Source organism: Hyperoodon ampullatus (assembly GCF_949752795.1).
Source record: "Hyperoodon ampullatus genome assembly, chromosome: 7".
In the NCBI taxonomy this organism is placed as follows: Eukaryota; Metazoa; Chordata; class Mammalia; order Artiodactyla; family Ziphiidae; genus Hyperoodon; species Hyperoodon ampullatus.
The window spans coordinates 19685431-19705254 of record NC_136920.1 but is presented as its reverse complement, the minus strand read 5'-3'; the positions used below and the strand labels follow the sequence as shown (position 1 = coordinate 19705254).

Here is a 19824-nt window from a genome sequence, read left to right as displayed (position 1 = left end):
GCGGGCCTCTCACTATCGCGGCCTCTGTTGTTGCGGAGCACGGGCTCCAGACGCGCAGGCTCAGTAGCTGTGGCTCACGGGCCTAGTTGCTCAGCGGCATGTGGGATCCTCCCAGACCAGGGCTCGAACCCGTGTCCCCTGCATTAGCAGGCAGATTCTCAACCACTGCACCACCAGGGAAGCCCCACTTCCCCATTTTTACACATACACCCAACACTTCATTGAATACCTAACTTAGGGGATGTGATCCAAATACACCTTTGTTATTTGTCTTTGTCTTTGTTATTTGTCTTCCACTATCTCTTTAAAATTTATTGAGGTAGAGGAATCTCGTTCGGATTCTAGAGAGAAATTCTGGCAGATCCATAACTTTTCTGCTTGCTCTTAGTTAAAAAACAGTCCTCAATTCAGAAATTAAAATGTCCATTCTCACATGTGAACCCAAACTCTAAACTTGAGTTACAATCATATCTTCTCTGCTCCATCTGGGACCTGCTTCCCATCCTGCCTTTCTGCTCTTTATTCCCCACCCCACCTGGTAGCCCTCCTGGGCATATGCTTTGAGAGGGGGATGTGAGAAGAGAGGATACGTTAGTACATGTGCAGTACTACATGACTTCTCAGGTTGGTAGAGACTAGGTCTTTTCCATAGGCCACTCTGTGGGACCTTCAGAGGTCACCCAACTGTGACCCCCATGAGGTGCTCATGTGCTGCCCTCAAACACCATTCAGTTTCTGTTGCCACTGATTCTTGTCGTGGGGGATTTCTCATGCTCAGACAGATGCCCCCTGAAGCAGGACTCGGAATGGATCCAGAATCTCTCCCTCTCTCTCTCTTTAACAAGCCCATCTCTGGTACAAGGGAATCCCTCTGACTCCCCTGTTTCCGGGAAAAATCTGGGATGGCAGGTAGATCCCAATATGACCACCTCCACTCTGCTGCCATGTGTAACTCAAGCTTTTTCAGGTATACGTGTCAGGCACCAGCCCTTCGTGTCTCCCAGCTACAGGGATTACATTTCAGGCTCCTCAGTATGGTCCCAGGCTTGAGGGAAGGAGGTCGCAATTGCCCCAAGCTGCTCACAAGCACAAGATCTCTCTCCAAAAACACCCTCACCAATCCCTCTCCTTCTACTCCCTAATTTTTTTAATACCCTTAATCTAAACGAGGAGTACAAGACCCAAGGAACTGGTTTGTAACCATTGCCTGCATATATTCTGCCCGAGTGAATCTGGCTTTGAAATTTACCATCTATTACAGCTGATGTTTCAATCTTGACATTTCAATATTAACACACATGCACATAACTTTGTTTTGTACATTTTTGGGTTTTTTTAATAATAAAAATGTAATCTTTTTATACCTGTTTTGCAACTTCCATTTTTTTCATCTAAACTTGTATCTTGCAGACTCTTATCAGTAAGTATATACGGTTTCAGTTATTTATTACCCTCTTGGTTATTAGACACAATCAGGTGGCCCAAACTCTACTCTGGCAGCAAGCAAAGATAAACAAACTTTTCCAGTAGGGCAAATTTCACTCCTAGACCTGTTTAGCGTGGTGGACAGAAGTTTTTCTGTTTTTTGGGTTTTTCTGTTTTGTTTGGACGTTGAGTTTTGTTTGTTTGTTTTTTTAATGACAACTGAGTGATTTTTGCTCAAAAAAACACAAAACCCAAAATAAAAAATAATAAAAGCAACACTGAACCAATTGCCACAGGTTTGTTACCTTCCTTGAGTCAGTTGTAAATAGAGTTTATGACTTCCCATACAGCTTGCACTCTCACTCCTCATTCTGTTTTTCTCCCCATAAAATCACTTTTCTGGCCAACGTGAGGTCTTTTAAGGGCAGAAACGCAATTAGCTTTGTATTTTCCTCCAACCCGCACCAAGATCTCCTAGAGAGGCACAGTCCTTCCAAAAAACAACAAAAAAAGATTATGAGCTAGTTCAATCGTCCTTGCCGCTTTTTGCACCTCCCACCGCTAGAGGGCAATAAAACACCAGGTGGCGCAGTGGCAGTCAATGAAGGCCGCTCCCGACGCGCTCGTCTTTACGTGCACGTTGGGGGAGGAGCTGTCCCGTGCGCGGTGACTGGCGGCGGCACTGGCGGCAGCTGGGGCCGTAATAGTGCGGGTCGCAGGCTTGGAGAACTTCAGAGCCGGCGGTGGCGCTAGCGACGACGACGACGACGACGACAGCAGGAGCAGGCCCTGGGCTTGTCGTTCACCATGCCGACCGTAGAGGAGCTTTACCGCAACTATGGCATCTTAGCCGATGCCACGGAGCAAGTGGGCCAAGTGAGTTCCCTAGCGGCCTGCGGGGCCCGGCGCTCTGAGGCCTTTCGAAAGCGCTCCCCGGGCCGGCGGGGGCTACTGTTTCGCCCTCCCGCGGGCTCCCAGCCGCCCCGGCTGTTTCCTCGGGATGGGCCCCTCGCCGGGAGTGCAGACTCGGGCTTCATCAGGGAGAGCGCGGTCCCCGAGTTCCAGGCTCCTCTGCCTCCCTTGATTAGCCTTTTCTCACCGTGGCGTTTCCTAACTCAGCCTCTTCAGCCCCCCTTCCCGCCCCGTTCAGTCTCTTTCCGAGCCTTGTCCTCCAGATTCCACTGAAGTTTTTCTCCTTTTCGGTGGCGCTCAGTCCCTTGGAAGCTTAGATTGAGAGTCCTCGAGAGGTCGAAAATGTCTTTCTCGAGGCAAAAATCAGCAATTAATTTACTAAGAGAATTTGGGAGACAGAAGTTTGTGAAATACAGAAAGGCCCTTTCGTCCAGACTTTAACGACGGCTTATGATTTCATTATTCAGTACATTTTTTGAGCGCCTGTCATGGACCAGGCTCTGCGCCGGGCGCTGGAGGTACAAGACAGAAAAACACATGCGCTCCCAGAAAGCACCTTTAGTGAGGGAGACTAATGATAAATAAGAAAGAGAGATGCTTCCCCCCTTTCCCCCAATGAAGAGTGTTGTGAAGAAAATATAACAGGGCCGTAGGGGGGGTTGGGGGAGAGTGCAGTTTTAAATAGAGTTGTCTGGCAAGTGTTCAGCAGTGTTGAATTGGCTGTACGAGCCATTGCTTCTTTGTGAGCTTTTAAGTACTGGAGTCCTTTGAAGTTGAGGAGTTGACAAGTGGTTGTGTGTTTTCTTGGGAAAAGAACCAGGCTCTCCCCGCGGTAATCTTGATCATTGTTGCTGGAAATCCCATGCTGTATCTTTTCAGTGCCTAGAACGTCATGTGATTCTTCTGCTTACCCATCTCTTGGAGTAGTGAGTGGCAGATCCTAGAGTCTGATAACATTAGCAAAGCTGTGGCTTTACCTCTCCCATCCCCTTTTCCAGACATTCAGGTAGAACCTTTCTGAGCCGAACAAAAAAAAATTTTGATGTTGGGACCTTATTTTAGCTTAATCTAGAATTGTGAATATACCATTTTCAGGTATCAGTTGGTTTTCCTTCCCTGCACGTTTCCATTTCAGTAGGAAATTTTGACATCATCAATGAGAAATATATACTGACAGTCAGTCTGTTGTAGTTGTATGTAGGGTGTGTGTGTTAAGTTGGCTGTGAAGGAGACATTTTCTGCCGATTAAGGCAAGGTGGGAAAACTTTATGGTCACTCAGTTTGAGTTTGTTGTCCTTGTTCCTACAGAGAACTAGTAGTGAAGATAGTTTCATTCATTATGACTGAGTTGGGGGAGATTGTAGCCAGTTGTTCTCCCTAAAATTGACTTTGCTGCACATCAGCAGAGGGGATGGAATAAAAGGTACAACAGTGATTCTCAAGTGAGTTTGTATATGGTGCTCTCCCAAAGAGGTGATTCAGGAATCTTCTAGGGAAACTTTGAAACTGTATACAGAGTGCTGTCCCATAACCCCACCCTCATTTTTTGCTGGAGTAGGATAAAGGTTGACAGCCACCTACTTACAGTATGTTAGAGAAAATAGAAGCCAAACGGGAGTTTTTATATTCTATGAATAATGGAGAGTTGTTTTCATTTCCCTCTTATGTTGTCTTTAATTATAAATACCAGTTTAGATTGAGAGTTCTCCCTCAAGAGGTCAGTAGTGTTTCTCAAGGCAAAAATCTGCTTTTAATTTAGAAAGAGTGCTTAGGAGACAGAATTTTGTGAAAAAACAGGAGGGACCCTTTTATGCAGACTTTCATGAGGACCCACAATCTCATTTATTCGGTATATTTTCTTTGAGTGTCTACCATGTACCAGACTCTGTGCTGGGCAGTAAAATTTTAGCACGGTTCCCTTAGGTGATGGGAGATCAGTACCTTCATGACACTGTAATGACAACTGTCAAGCAACTAAATAAGGAAAAAAGATCTTTGGGTGATGAAAGGTTGTGATTTGCTCAGCCTCAAACAGTGAGTTCTGGGAGAACTGAAGCTAGACTAAACCGTAATGCCAACTAATTCTGCTCTATTGTATAATACTTCTTTCCTTTTAGAGAAAATTCCTAAAACTGCTCACCCAAAAAGGTGTATTGAGCTTCAAGACACTGCATGTGAATTTAATAAACAAAAGCAAGAGCCAACTTAACGGAAGGGACACCATTCACGTTTTTTTAAGGAGAGAAAAAATACTTACATTCATAGAGTAGCACAGCCAGATTTTCATGTCACCTTGTAAGATTTACAGTCAAGACTTTAAATTTCCTGGCAGGTACCTATCTGGACACTTCTGAAACCATATTTGAGCTTCTTAGTCTAGAACTTCTAACTTTATTTTGATTTTCACCCTTTTTAAAAGAGGTGAGTACCGCAGTTGCTGCTCACGGAGCCACCACTAAGGGGAGTGCCCTCTCTGCTACTGTCAGTACTCCTTTTAGAGTGTGCTCTCTAAATATATCAGGAAAACACAAGTCCTCCGAGGTTTTATCAGCTGCCTTGACTCAAACAGACCAGATCTTTCTCTTTTGGAACCTCCTTGGCACTGTGTATTCATTTATAGAACTTCAAGTTTGATTTTATTTCATGTGAGGACTTTTCTTATTCCCTTACTAAATTGTGAAGTCTTACTAAATTGTGAAGTCTTATTCTTACTAAATTTCTTATTCCCTTGCTTAATTGTAAAGGTTAAGGCTTAAATTCTTTTATTTTTTTTTCTTTCTCTCCTTGTATTATACCCTGACATTCAGTAGACATTTGAAGAAATATATTCAAAGAAGAAACAGATACGTACATAAATACACAAAACCCTTGTTTTCAAGGATTATCTCTTTTGAATGAAGAAAGGAACTTTATACATGCACATGCACACACACATATATTTAAACCACAAGCATGTATTTTCTAATAAGCAAATAGCAGGTCATAAATTCTAAGTGAAGCATTGTTTAATACCTCAAAACCTTCCGGTCCCTCTGTCACCTTTCCTCTTGTAGCTCCTGTGTTCCACCTACTTATTCAGCCTCCCTTTCCCCCACTCTGCCTCTGCTACTCCTTAGTCAAGTCTCCTTCCTCTGCTCTGTGTTCTTATACCTCCCTAAACCGCTTTTCCACTGTGCTCTACCCAGGGCTCCTAACAGGCCATAATAGAGCAAGCTGTGGCCCACCATTAACATAAATTTTGTCTCAGATTTTTATGGATGTATGTCATTTTAAAATGTAAATATTTAATTTTATCTTATGTAGTCAAAAAAATTAAGGAATTTTGACAATTGGGCTGATCTAAGATTCTATCAATATAATGCCTAAATGCTGATTTCTCCTGTGTTCTGTTTTTTTTTTTTAACATCTTTATTGGAGTATAATTGCTTTACAATGGTGTGTTAGTTTCTGTTTTATAACAAAGTGAATCAGTTGTACATATACATATATCCCCATATCTCTTCCCTCTTGCATCTCCCTCCCTCCCACCCTCCCTATCCCACCCCTCTAGGTGGTCACAAAGCACCGAGCTGATCTCCCTGTGCTATGCGGCTGCTTCCCACTAGCTATCTGTTTTACATTTGGTAGTGTATATATGTCCAAGCCACTCTCTCACTTTGTCCGAGCTTACCCTTCCCTCTCCCCATATCCTCAAGTCCATTCTCTAGTAGGTTTGCGTCTTTATTCCGGTCTTGCCCCTAGGTTCTTCATGAACATTTTTTTCCCTCAGATTCCATATATATGCGTTAGCTACGGTATTTGTTTTTCTGACTGACTTCACTCTGTATGACAGACTCTACGTCCATCCACCTCATTACAAATAGCTCAATTTCGTTTCTTTTTATGGCTGAGTAATATTCCATTGTATATATGTGCCACATCTTCTTTATCCATTCATCTGTTGATGGACACTTAGGTTGCTTCCATGTCCTGGCTATTGTAAATAGAGCTGCAGTGAACATTGTGGTACATGACTCTTTTTGAATAATGGTTTTCTCAGGGTATATGCCCAGTGGTGGGATTGCTGGGTCGTATGGTAGGTCTATTTAGTTTTTTAAGGAACCTCCATACTGTTCTCCATAGTGGCTGTATCAATTTACATTCCCACCAACAGTGCAAGAGTGTTCCCTTTTCTACACACCCTCTCCAGCATTTATTGTTCATAGATATTTTGATGATGGCCATTCTGACCAGTGTGACATGATATTTCTTTGTAGTTTTGATTTGCATTTCTTAAATGATTAATGATGTTGAGCATTCTTTCATGTGTTTGTTGGCAATCTGTATATCTTCTTTGGAGAAATGTCTATTTCGGCCTTCTGTCCATTTTTGGATTGGGTTGTTTGCTTTTTTGATGTTGAGCTGCATGATGTGCTTGTAAATTTTGGAGATTAATCCTTTGTCAATTGCTTCCTTTGCAAATATTTTCTCCCATTCTGAGGGTTGTCTTTTCGTCTTGTTTATGGTTTCCTTTGCTGTGCAAAAACTTTTAAGTTTCATTAGGTCCCATTTGTTTATTTTTGTTTTTATTTCCATTTCTCTAGGAGGTGGGTCAAAGAAGATCTTGCTGTGATTTATGTCATAGAGTGTTCTGCCTATGTTTTCCTCTAAGAGTTTGATAGTGTCTGGCCTTACATTTAGGTCTTTAATCCATTTTGAGTTCATTTTTGTGTATGGTGTTAGGGAGTGTTCTAATTTCATTCTTTTAGACGTAGCTGTCCAGTTTTCCCAGCACCACTTATTGAAGAGGCTGTCTTTTCTCCACTGGATATTCTTGCCTCCTTTATCAAAGGTAAGGCGAGCATATGTGTGTGGGTTTATCTCTGGGCTTTCTATTCTGTTCCATTGATCTGTATTTCTGTTTTGTTTTTTGTTTTGTTTTTAGTTTCTGCTTTATTGTATTTCTGTTTTTGTGCCAGTACCATACTGTCTTGATTACTGTAGCTTTGTAGTATAGTCTGAACTTAGGAGTATGATTCCTCCAGCTCCATTTTTCTTTCTCAAGATTGCTTTGGCTATTCAGGGTCTTTTGTGTTTCCATACAAATTGTGAGATTTTTTTTTTGTTGTTCTAGTTCTGTGAAAAATGCCAGTTGTAGTTTGATAGGGATTGCATTGAATCTGTAGATTGCTTTGGGTAGTAGAGTCATTTTCACAATGTTGATTCTTCCAATCCAAGAACATGGTATATCTCTCCATCTATTTGTATCATCTTTAATTTCTTTCATCAGTGTCTTATAATTTTCTGCATACACGTCTTTTTTCTCCTTAGGTAGGTTTATTCCTAGAGATTTTATTCTTTTTGTTGCAATGGTAAATGGGAGTGTTTTCTTGATTTCATTTTCAGATTTTTCATCATTAGAGTACAGGAATGCCAGAGATTTCTGTGCATTAATTTTGTATCCTGCTACTTTACCAAATTCATTGATTAGCTCTAGTAGTTTTCTGGTAGCATCTTTAGGATTCTCTATGTATAGTATCATGTCATCTGCAAACAGTGACAGCTTTACTTCTTCTTTTCCGATTTGGATTCTTTTTATTTCTTTTTCTTCTCTGATTTCTGTGGCTAAAACTTCCAAAACTATGTTGAATAATACCGGTGAGAGTGGGCAACCTTGTCTTGTTACTGATCTTAGTGGAAATGCTTTCAGTTTTTCACCACTGAGGACGATGTTGGCTGTGGGTTTGTCATTTATGGCTTTTATTATGTTGAGGTAAGTTCCCTCTATGCCTACTTTCTGGAGGGTTTTTATCATAAATGGGTGTTGAATTTTGTCACAAGCTCTCTCTGCATCTATTGAGTTGATCATATGATTTTTCTCCTTCAGTTTTTTAATATGCTGTATCGCGTTGATTGATTTGCATATATTGAAGAATCCTTGCATTCCTGGGATAAACCCCACTGGATCATGGCGTATGATCCTTTTAATGTGCTATTGGATTCTGTTTGCCAGTATTTTTGTTGATGATTTTTGCATCTATGTTCATCAGTGATATTGGCCTGTAGTTTTCTTTCTTTGTGACACCTTTGTCTGGTTTTGGTATCAGGGTGATGGTGGCCTCGTAGAGTGAGTTTGGGAGTGTTCCTCCCTCTGCTATATTTTTTTGTTCTTTCTTTAATTGCTTTAGGTGTAAGATTAGGTTTATTTGAGATGTTTGTTGTTTCTTAAGGTAGGATTGTATTGCTCTAAACTTCCCTCCTAGAACTGCTTTTGCTGCATCCCATGGGTTTTGGGTCGTCGTGTTTTCATTGTCATTTGTTTCTAGGTATTTTTTGATTTCTTCAGTGATCTCTTGGTTATTAACTAGTGTGTTGTTTAGCCTCTATGTCTTTGTATTTTTTACATATTTTTTCCTGTAATTGGTATCTAGTCTCATAGCACTGTGGTTGGAAAAGATACTTGATACGATTTCAGTTTTCTTAAATTTACCAAGGCTTGATTTGTGACCCAAGATATGATCTATCCTGGCGAATGTTCCACAAGCACTTGAGAAGAAAGTGTATTCTGTTCCTTTTGGATGGAATGTCCTATAAATATCAATTAAGTCCATCTAGTTTAATGTATCATTTGAAGCTTGTGTTTCCTTATTTATTTTCATTTTGGGTCTGTCCATTGGTGAAAGTGGGGTGTTAAAGTCCCCTACTATTGTGTTACTGTCAATTTCCCCTTTTATGGCTGTTAGTATTTGCCTTATGTATTGAGGTGCTCCTATGTTGGGTGCATAAATATTTACAACTGTTATATCTTCTTCTTGGATTGATCCCTTGATCATTATGTAGTGTCCTTCTTTGTTTCTTGTAATAGTCTTTGTTTTAAAGTCTTTTTTGTCTGATATGAGAATTGCTACTCCAGCTTTCTTTTGATTTCCGTTTGCATGGAGTATCTTTTTCCATCCCCTCACCTTCAGTCTGTATGTGTCCCTAGGTCTGAAGTGGGTCTCTTGTAGACAGCATATAGACAGGTCTTGTTTTTGTATCCATTCAGGCAGTCTATGTCTTTTGGTTGGAGCATTTAATCCATTTACATTTAAGGTAATTATCATTATGTTCCTATTACCGTATTCTTAGTTATTTTGGGTTTGTTATTGTAGGTCTTTTCTTTCTCTTGTGTTTCCTGCCTAGAGAAATTCCTTTAGCATTTGTTGTAGAGCTGGTTTGGTGGTGCTCTTAGCTTTTGCTTGTCTGTAAAAGTTTTAATTTCTGCGTCAAATCTGAATGAGATCCTTGCTGGGTAGAGTAATCTTGGTTGTAAGTTTTTCCCCTTCATCACTTTAAATATGTCCTGCCACTTCCTTCTGGCTTGTAGAGTTTCTGCTGAAAGATCAGCTGTTCACCTTATGGGGATTCCCTTGTATGTTATTTGTTGTTTTTCCCTTGCTGCTTTTAATATTTTTTCTTTGTATTTAATTTTTGATTGTTTGATTAGTATGTGTCTTGGCGTGTTTCTCCTTGGATTTATCCTGTATGGCACTCTCTGTGCTTCCTGGACTTGATTAACTATTTCCTTTCCTTTATTAGGGAAGTTTTCAACTATAATCTCTTCAGTTATTTTCTCAGTCCCTTTGTTTTTCTCCTCTTCTTCTGGGACCCCTATAATTCGAATGTTGGTGTGTTTAATGTTCTCCCATAGTTCTCTGAGACTGTCCTCAATTCTTTTCATTTTTTTTTCTTTATTCTGCTCTGCAGTAGTTATTTTATCTTCCAGGTCACTTTTCCATTCTTCTGCCTCAGTTATTCTGCTTTTGATCCCTTCTAGAGAATTTTTAATTTCATTTATTGTGTTGTTCATCACTGTTTGTTTGCTCTTTAGTTCTTCTAGGTCCTTGTTAAATGTTTCTTGTATTTTCCCCATTCTATTTCCAAGATTTTGGATCACCTTTACTATCATTATTCTGAATTCTTTTTCAGGGAGACTGCCTATTTCCTCTTCATTTGTTAGGTCTGGTGGGTTTTTACCTGCTCCTTCATCTGCTGTGTATTTCTCTGTCTTCTCATTTTGCTTAACTTACTGTGTTTGGGGGTCTCCTTTGCACAGACTACAGGTTTGTAGTTCCCGTTGTTTTTGGTGTCTGCCCCCAGTGGCTTAGGTTGGTTCAGTGGGTTGTGTATACTTCCTGGTGGAAGGGACTTGTGCCTGTGTTCTGGTGGATGAGGCTGGATCTTGTCTTTCTAGTGGGCAGGTCCACGTCTGGTGGTGTGTCTTGGGTTGTCTGTGGCCTTATTATTTTAGGCAGCCTCTCTGCTAATGGATGGGGCTGTGTTCCTGTCTCGCTAGTTGTTTGACATAACGTGTCCAGCACTGGAGCTTGCTGGTCGTTGAGTGGAGCTAGATCTTGGCATTGAGATGGAGATCTCTGGGAGATTTTCATCGTTTGATATTACATGGAGCTGGGAGGTCTCTTGTGGACCTGAACTTGGCTGTCCCACCTCAGAGGCACAGCCCTAACACCTGGCTGGAGCACCAAGAGCCTGTCATCCACACAGCTCAGAATAAAAGGGAGAAAAAAGAAAGAGAGAGAGAGTGAGAGAGAGAGGGAAGGAGGGAGGGGGGGGGGAGAAGAAGGAAAGAAGGAAAGGAAAGAAAGAAAGAGAAAGAAGAGAGCAACCAAACCAAAAAACAAATTCAGCAATGATAACAAGCACTAAAAACTATACTAAAAGCACAAAAAACGGACAGACAGAACCGTAGGACAAATGGTAAAAGCAGAGCTATACAGACAGAATCACACACAGAAGCATACACATACACACTCACAGAAAAAGAAAAAGGGAAAATATATATATATATATATATATAGTTGCTCCCGAAGTCCACTTCCTCAATTTGGGATGATTCGTTGTCTATTCAGGGATTCCACAGATGCAGGGTACATCAAGTTGACTGTGGAGCTTTAATCTGCTGCTCCTGAGGCTGCTGGGAGACATTTCCCTTTCTCTTCTTTGTTTGCACAGCTCCTGGGGTTCAGCTTTGGATTTGGCCCCGCCTCTGCGTGTAGGTCACCTGAGGGCGTCTGTTCCCGCCCAGACAGGATGGGGTTAAAGGAGCAGCTGCTTCCGGGGCTCTGGCTCACTCAGGCCGGGAAGAGGGAGGGGTACGGAGTGCAGCGCGAGCCTGTGGTGGCAGAGGCCAGCGTGTCGTTGCACCAGCCTGAGGTTCGCCTTGCGGTTCTCCCGGGGAAGTTGTCCCTGGATCACGGGCCCCTGGCAGTGGCGGGCTGCACAGGCTCCCGGGAGGGCAGGTGTGGAGAGTGACCTGTGCTCGCACACAGGCTTCTTGGTGGCTGCAGCAGCAGCCTTAGCGTCTCATGCCCGTCTCTGGGGTCTGCGTTGATCGCCGCGGCTTGCGCCTGTCTCTGGAGCTCCTTTCAGCTGTGCTCTTAATCCCCTCTCCTCGCGCACCAGGAAACAAAGAGGCAAGAAAAAGTCTCTTGCCTCTTCAGCAGCTCCAGACTTTTTCCTGGACTCCCTCCAGCTAGCCGTGGCGCACTAGCCCCTTCAGGCTGTGTTCACGCCGCCAACCCCAGTCCTCTGCCTGGGATCCGACCTCCGAAGCCCGAGCCTCAGCTCCCAGCCCCTACCCGCCCCGGCGGGTGAGCAGACAAGCCTCTCGGGCTGGTGAGTGCTGGTCGGCACCTATCCTCTGTGCGGGAATCTCTAAGCTTTGCCCTCCGCACCCCTGTTGCTGTGCTCTCCTCCGTGGCTCCGAAGCTTCCCCCCTCCGCCACGCGCAGTCTCCTCCCGCGAAGGGGCTTCTAGTGTGTGGAACCCTTTCCTCCTTCACGGCTCCCTCCCACTGGTGCAGGTCCCGTCCCTCTTCTTTTGTCTCTGTTTTTTCTTTTGCCCTACACAGGTACGTGGGGAGTTTCTTGCCTCTTGGGAGGTCTGAGGTCTTCTGCCAGCGTTCAGTAGGTGTTCTGTAGGCGTTGTTCCACGTGTAGATGTATTTCTGATGTATCTGTAGGGAGGAAGGTGATCTCAGCATCTTACTCTTCCGCCATCTTGAAGCTCCTCCTTCCTCCTGTGTTCTCTTACACAGGAGTATATTGGCTCCTAAGTGTGGAAGAGTGTAAACTTTACTGACTTATATTTCATGAAATGGCATTCTTTTGGTCCTTTTTTTTTGCTACGCTTAAGGTAAAATCACAGACCAACCAAGTTCATAATCCCTCAAAAATAATGTAGAAGTGTTAACAGTTTAACACTTATATTAAATTCAAACTAAGTTTATTAATTGAGTCTGAGGAAGGAAGTAGTATAGCTTAGCTTATCCATTTTCTTTTTATGTCATACTTGAGAAATTTGTTGAAACTACATCCTTTCTTCTCTAAAATAATGCTTTATTTCATAAAGGCTGCATCCTGGACCCAAATGTGGCTTACCCGGCACATCAGTGACCACTTATGCATATCGGTTGTGATTTGACAATCATAATTGCAAGGCTTTTCTTTTAGAATGTGTCTACCGAATGTGGATCAAATTGTAACTGACTTTTTTACTTGAAAATATCTTAGAGATTTCTTTAGAGTTTTCTCCTTTAATTAGAAATTAAAATCAGACATAAATACACAGCTTTAGAAATCCATTAAAAGTATTTACAATTAAAGCTTCTTATTAGGATCATTAATTTATCCAGCTAAAATATAAATACAACTGTTGGAAAAGCAAAGATACACAGTGCTGTGTAGTATTTGAAACATTTTCTTATGGTTACATTCCTACCTGTTACTAAATCACTATGATCACTGCAGATATCACTTATATCTTGTTTCCTACTTTGAAAAGCATAAGTAGTAATTACTTTAGGGAGATTTCTGTTAAAAAGTCCTGTCCCTGTACTACAGTTAAAAGACAAATAATTCAAAAAGCTGCCAAGGAAGAATATAATTTTATTTTGCATTTCATAAAGGATAATTAGTTGAAGTCTATTAGTAATGTCTGTGGAATTATTTGATAGAACTGATGCCTATTAATGGTAAAAAGTTTGATTTCTATTATGACTATGTTAAAATGTCTTAACTTTCCAAAGGTCTTGCTGTTTAATGTACTACATTTCAATTTATATGCCTGTGTGGAGAGTGTATTTAGGACTCAAATTTTACCTTTGACAATCCTCGATCTGGCAAGCTTTTCTTTCTCTCCTCCTTTGTTAATTAAGATCTCAGGACACTAATTTGAAAGATTCCAATTAAAGAAGCTTGGTTTTAGGCACAGATCTTGACTTAAAAGGCCATCAGAACCATGTTCAGGTCCTGGATCTGCTACTTAACTAACTATATGTGGTTCTGGAGAAATTATTTTACTTCTCTAAGACTTGGTTTTCTCATCTGAAAAACAAGGATAGTAACACCTAACTCAGGATTATTGTGAGGCATGTACAGAAGGCATTGCACAGTTCCACGTAGGCTTTCAGTAAGTGTTGCTAATAATCCCTTTTTATTCTATTCCACATTTTTTTCCCTTGGTAGGGGGATTGGTTGTTTTAAGCAGGGATCCTTCATTTAATTTTAGACAGTGAATTTTAGGCAATTCAAAGGGGTTTATAAGTAAAGTCTGAAGTTTGAGTTAAAGGAAATTGGATTGTGATACTCTGCAAAAACTAAGGATGTCAGACTGCTCAATACTTCAATTTTATGAAGTCTACTAGAAGCTATGTAGCAAGCCACAGGAGTGTACATTGGTAGAGAAGTCAGCCATGATTTTTTTGAACCTTTGCACTAAAAAGTGTATAATACACTTTTTAAAATATAAACTTATTTATTTTGGCTACGTTGGGTCTTCATTGCTGCGTGTAGGCTTTCTCTAGTTGTGGCAAGTGGGGGCTACTCTTCGTTGTGGTGCGTGGGCTTCTCGTTGCCGTGGCTTCTCTTGTTGCAGAGCATGGGCTCTAGGCGCGGGGGCTTCAGTAGTTGTGGCTTGTGGGCTCAGTAGTTGTGGCTTGTGGGCTCTAGAGCGCAGACTAAGTAGCTGTGGCACACGGGCTTAGTTGCTCCGAGGCATGTGGGATCTTCCCGGCCCAGGGCTCGAACCCATGTCCCCTGCATTGGCAGGTGGATTCTTAACCAATGCACCACCAGGGAAGCCCAAAAGTGTATAATACACTTTTGAAGTAGTAACTCCTGAAGACTGATTTTGTGTCTGCATTTCATGAGGAAGCTAACCTTATTCACAGAAATTTCTGTTATTTAGGGGGTGGTATTAATGTTTAAGATAGTAGAAGGGGGAGACACAAGAGGGAAGAGATATGGGAACATATGTGTATGTATAACTGATTCACTTTGTTATAAAGCAGAAACTAACACACCATTGTAAAGCAATTATACTCCAATAAAGATGTAAAAAAAAAAGATAGTAGGAGTTGTCATTAATCAGTTTGATGGAATTTGTTTATTAGAAATAATTTTTAGAATTTGTTTTTTTAGATAGGTTGGCAATATATGAACTTTTAAAGTAATCTAGTAATTATGAAGATTATATTAAAATGTGTACCTTTAGAAGATCTAATTGTGATCATAGCCTTTTGATACATGGAGCACTTTATTTCTGATTATTTTTCAAAAATAATGTCCTTGGGACTTCTCTGGTGGTCCAGTGGTCAAGATTTTGAGCTTCCACTGCAGGGGGCACAGGTTCGATCCCTGGTCGGGGAACTAAGATCTTGCATGCCATGTAGGGCGGCCAAAAATAATGATAATAATAATAATGTCCTTAATTGAGATCCCACTGAACCTAAATAACTTTTCATCATGCTATATTTTTTTTCACTTAACACAGTATATCGTCCATGAGAAGGATTATCACAAAACTAAATTTGTGGTAATTCTCTAATCCATTTTCTGTTCTTTAGTTTTCCGCTCTTGATGGCATAAAGTAAGCTCACTTACCTAAAGCATTTAGAGAATTGCTTTATACAGAGTAAATACATATTTGGTATTTGTATTATGTTTAAGGTTTTCCAGGAATTAAAAGTATTGTGTAGCTGTGATATTTATTACTTTGTTTGCCAGCTTGATCCATTTAATAAAAGGACTGGTTTGGAGGCAGGTGTGTAGGGGGGTTTGGGAACTTGTTGATTTTTCACATTATGAGTATCTGAGGGACAGCACTTCTGAAATTTTTTTTAAAGGAAACAAATGAGCTTTGAATATATTATTTTAATGAAAAATTAAATATGTGATATTAGCATCTATCTTCATTGAAATTGGCTGTCCATATAGAATGAATTGCCATTTTTATATCCTAAAATGTGAGGCAAAATAAAGCTTCCTAACCTTCCTTGTATTGCTTAATTTCAGGAGTGTACTCTGTCTACCTTCTGCAAGGTGGTAATTGGAAACAGATAAATATATTTAAGTAAATGTAACACAATTCTTTGAGAATTCTATTATATTCATTACAAATTTTTAAATCATGATACAATCACAAGGCTAGGGTCAGTAATCAATAGAATAAAGAAGTGTTGGTACATAACAAACTTACTTGCTTTTTCCACTTAATATTAGAGTCATTCTTCTCTCTTTCCCAACTCACAAATAATAACATGGGGGACAGGGAGCAGATAGTAGGAAGGTAGCTGTCAAATTTAAGCAGTAAAACTCCAAAAATAAGCCCATTTCTTAGCCTATGTAAAATTTAACTAAAGCAGAGTTTGTTTAGCTTCCCATCCTTCAAAATTGTGTTTCTTTTCTACTTCTTTCTTTCTTTCTTTCAGCATAAAGATGCTTATCAAGTGATATTGGATGGTGTCAAAGGTGGTACCAAGGAAAAAAGATTAGCAGCTCAGTTTATTCCAAAATTCTTTAAGCATTTTCCAGAATTGGCTGATTCTGCTATCAATGCACAGTTAGACCTCTGTGAGGATGAAGACGTATCAGTAAGTTTATGTTTGACACTTTTCAACAAGTTTTCAGATGTTACTTTTGCCATTTTCAGACATTTTCTGTGTGTAGCTAATATAACTGAAGTACCCATCATATCAGTGCACAATAAAATACTGCAGTGTGGCCTGGTGTGACAACATACCAAGGCTTAAATCTACATGTAAGAAAATATATTAGTTCTTTCAACTGTGAAAAATCTGTAGAATCACATAATACTTTGTTTTGCTTACTTGTTATCCACTGTTGAAAATGGTTGTGGCTCACATCTTTTCCTTAGATTATTATGCATTGTGCATATGAAATCAGACTAGTGTTAGTTTGTAGTCAGTTTATGCTTGCTTGGATATTTAAAATAATAATATAGTTTTTTACAGCATAAAATATAGTTTCAACACCCCTAAATATTTTGCATAGCAGAAAAATAATTGACCTGTGAAAAAACTGTATGTGATTACTAGAATAAAAAGAAATCGTTTTTCCTTGGAACAGGATTAACCATTAGCATTTCTGGCTGCTGATACAGGTTCCTAAGAATTTTCAGCTATTAGCCCCTGGCTTTTCAAATGAAATCATTGAATCATGATTTCATGCATAATTTGTTAGATTTAACTCCTTTGCACTTTTATGTTAAACTAGATAAGCCACGATCACATACTTGGAATGAAGTTCACAGAATGTATTCACAAATGTATTAAGTAGTCAATACTGAAAATTCTAAAGTAAATAGTTATTAGATGTGACATTGACACTGTAGCCATTCTTGAGGGATACTGTATTATGTACCCACAGGTAGTAAAAACCCAACAGTTGTGTATAATCAGCATATAAACTGTTGTTTATAATCTCAAATCTGCCTACTCCAGATAATTGTATTTAATGTCCCTTTCCACCACATTTTGTTTTAGTATTCTGTGAAGCTTTGAATATTAAATTGGAGTAAATTATTTCTAAAACTGCTAAAAATCTCATATTTTTGTGACTCATATACCCCTATATGGTTTGTCTGTGGTTTTTGTTTTCTTTAAAGGTTGAGGTTGTTTTTATTTATGATAGTATTTGGTTAATTTTTTGTTTGAAATTATGTTCAGATTCGACGGCAAGCAATTAAAGAGCTGCCTCAATTTGCCACTGGAGAAAATCTTCCCCGAGTGGCAGATATACTAACCCAACTTTTGCAGACAGGTAAGGAATTCTATTAATACCCTTTTATCTAAATATAAATTCTCTCTGAAATAATGACTCTGTTTTTCTTAGCTTTTTTTTTTTCCTGAATGTTCTACCTCTGATAGAAATTTAAATTCTCTTTTTTATTCAGTAGTTTGAAGCTTATTGACTTGTGATTATCTAATTTCTAGTTTTGTTTTGAATTCTGTTTATAAAGGTATAATGACTGGATTCTTTGGGGAATTTTTATTCACCACCATCCCCCAGCCCCCCAATTTCCTGTAGTTTCTCAATTGTACCATCCTAACATAAGAGCTTTACAGGTACACTAGATCAGGTTCTCTACCCTTACAGGAAAGATGTATTTTCTTGGTACTTGAGAGAAATGCTTAGTTATATGTCTCCTCTCAATGTAATCTGTGAGAAACTATGTTGAGTCTTAAGTTTGAAAATGAAGCAGATGATATTTTTCATTTATTTTATACATTGTACCACTTTTTTCTATCCAGATGACTCTGCAGAATTTAACTTAGTGAACAATGCCCTATTAAGTATATTTAAGATGGATGCAAAAGGTAAGGCCACTTCTTGTTCTGAATTGTGTTTGATGTCCCCCAAAATTGGGGAGTTTGGCAGTACTCATTAAGGATAAAGTCTGGGATTCACCGAGACGTCTGTTTCATAAAAATTCTAAGTATTCTCCAAAAAAAGCTTAGCTCAAGATGTTTGTGACTCGAAAAACCAGCAGAAATAATTGCAAAAACAGATCGAACTTTTCCCTTAGAAATCTATTGGGAAAACTCCCTTTGCCACTTTAAAGAAATTCTTCCAAAATACCTGAGTTTATTTATTATTAATAGTGATAGAAAAGGAAAGTCATGCTCAAGCTGATTCTGAATCCGTGAACAAAGCATATGATCACTCTTATGGTTGGGGCTTTAGAAATTTGAGACAGTTTAACGAGTATCAGTGATACTCAGGAAGTTTATTAATTCACTTGAAAAGAAATACTGTACTGTAATTCAAATTAACTTGAAAAATTTCATTCCTATATAGAATTGACTTGCTACATGCAACTGTTTTGTTTTGCAGGGACTTTAGGTGGCTTGTTCAGCCAAATTCTTCAAGGAGAGGACATTGTTAGAGAACGAGCAATTAAATTCCTTTCTACAAAACTTAAGACTTTACCAGATGAAGTCTTAACAAAGGAAGTAGAGGAACTTATACTAACTGAATCCAAGAAGGTAAGCTTCGGTTATCTTTTAGTGAACTTCTCTAATGCACAAGAACATATTTGAAATTAGCCGTATTCATCAGTGCTGTATGTAGGTTGTGTATAAGGTGATATATCCCGTAAGAACCACCGTAGAACTTCAAGATTTTCTTATGTTGTGCTTTGCACTTTGGTCACTTGTAATGATGAATCAATGTGTTAATTTAAAGGGTTTGATCACATTTAAATCCTTTGTGGTGTTATCCTTAAAATTTATGCATTCATCAAGAAGGAGTCATTTCCTTCAGGAATTTTTACCTAATTCCCGCCCTTCCTCCTTGATTTTAGGATATTCTCCCATAGTATTCTGGATCGTTTCAGAATGAAACTGAAGTCACCTTGAAATGACCTGTTGTTTCTTCCTATCCCATGACACTATAAGCTCTAGAGACCATGCTTATTTGTGCTCCCAGCACTGGTATAGTTACAGTTGCTAAGATTTGAAAGGTGCGTCACAATTATACAGTGCCAACATATATTGAGGTTTACATTTATGTGCCAGTTGTCTATTGAGGTTACTCCTGGGGTGCTTTGAGGTATGCACTCTGTTGTATTTTAGCCACAGTACTTGATGCTTTGGTACTGAGCATTTGTCTATTGACATTCTACTGTTTGAGAGAATATAATATATATATATATCTATATATATATTTTTTGACAATTCAGTGTTCTTCGGATTTTTACAGAAAAATGTTTCATTCATACAGTGCCAACGTTTGGGAATAATTTAGTTTTATGTGTTCAGGAAAATTCAAAATTTTCTCTAATAGCACCACTCACTTGCTTATTGATAAGATTTCTTTAGTGAGAGAGAAAGGAGCAGCATATTTCACCTATGCCCCAGCTAGTTATCTGGTGGGATACGTCATGATTGCTTGCTCCTTTGGTCAGTGAACAGAAAGGCTTAGAGCTACTGATATGGAGCACTTAAAATTTGCATGGTCTCCTGTTTTGTATACAATTACCATATTAATGTGAATGAGGCTGCTTTTAAATATAGGGAACTGAGTCTGATTTAACAGTTTATTGCCACATTTTCTCCATCTTTTTTTTTTTTTTTTTTTGGCTATCACCCCCTGAAGAGCCTTTTTAGATATTTTTTCCCTTAGTCACTATCCCATGAAATTTTAATAC

General features: G+C 39.5%; 1 protein-coding gene across 4 annotated transcripts in view; it reads left to right on the top strand.

The window, feature by feature from the left end:
• Positions 1 to 2232: 2232 nt before the first annotated feature.
• Positions 2233 to 19824, top strand: part of API5 (apoptosis inhibitor 5) — a gene marked incomplete at both ends in the record, with an annotated part of 35783 nt that continues 18191 nt past the window's right edge. For 2 of the 4 annotated variants that reach the window (XM_079707901.1, XM_079707902.1), the window contains 5 exons: positions 2233 to 2301; positions 16085 to 16246; positions 17342 to 17435; positions 17927 to 17992; positions 18510 to 18661. In XM_079707901.1, the coding sequence (XP_079564027.1) occupies positions 2233 to 2301; positions 16085 to 16246; positions 17342 to 17435; positions 17927 to 17992; positions 18510 to 18661 (543 nt within the window). The remainder of the gene's footprint in view (positions 2302 to 16084; positions 16247 to 17341; positions 17436 to 17926; positions 17993 to 18509; positions 18662 to 19824) is intronic. The other 2 variants (XM_079707903.1, XM_079707904.1) reach the window with 2 other exon arrangements.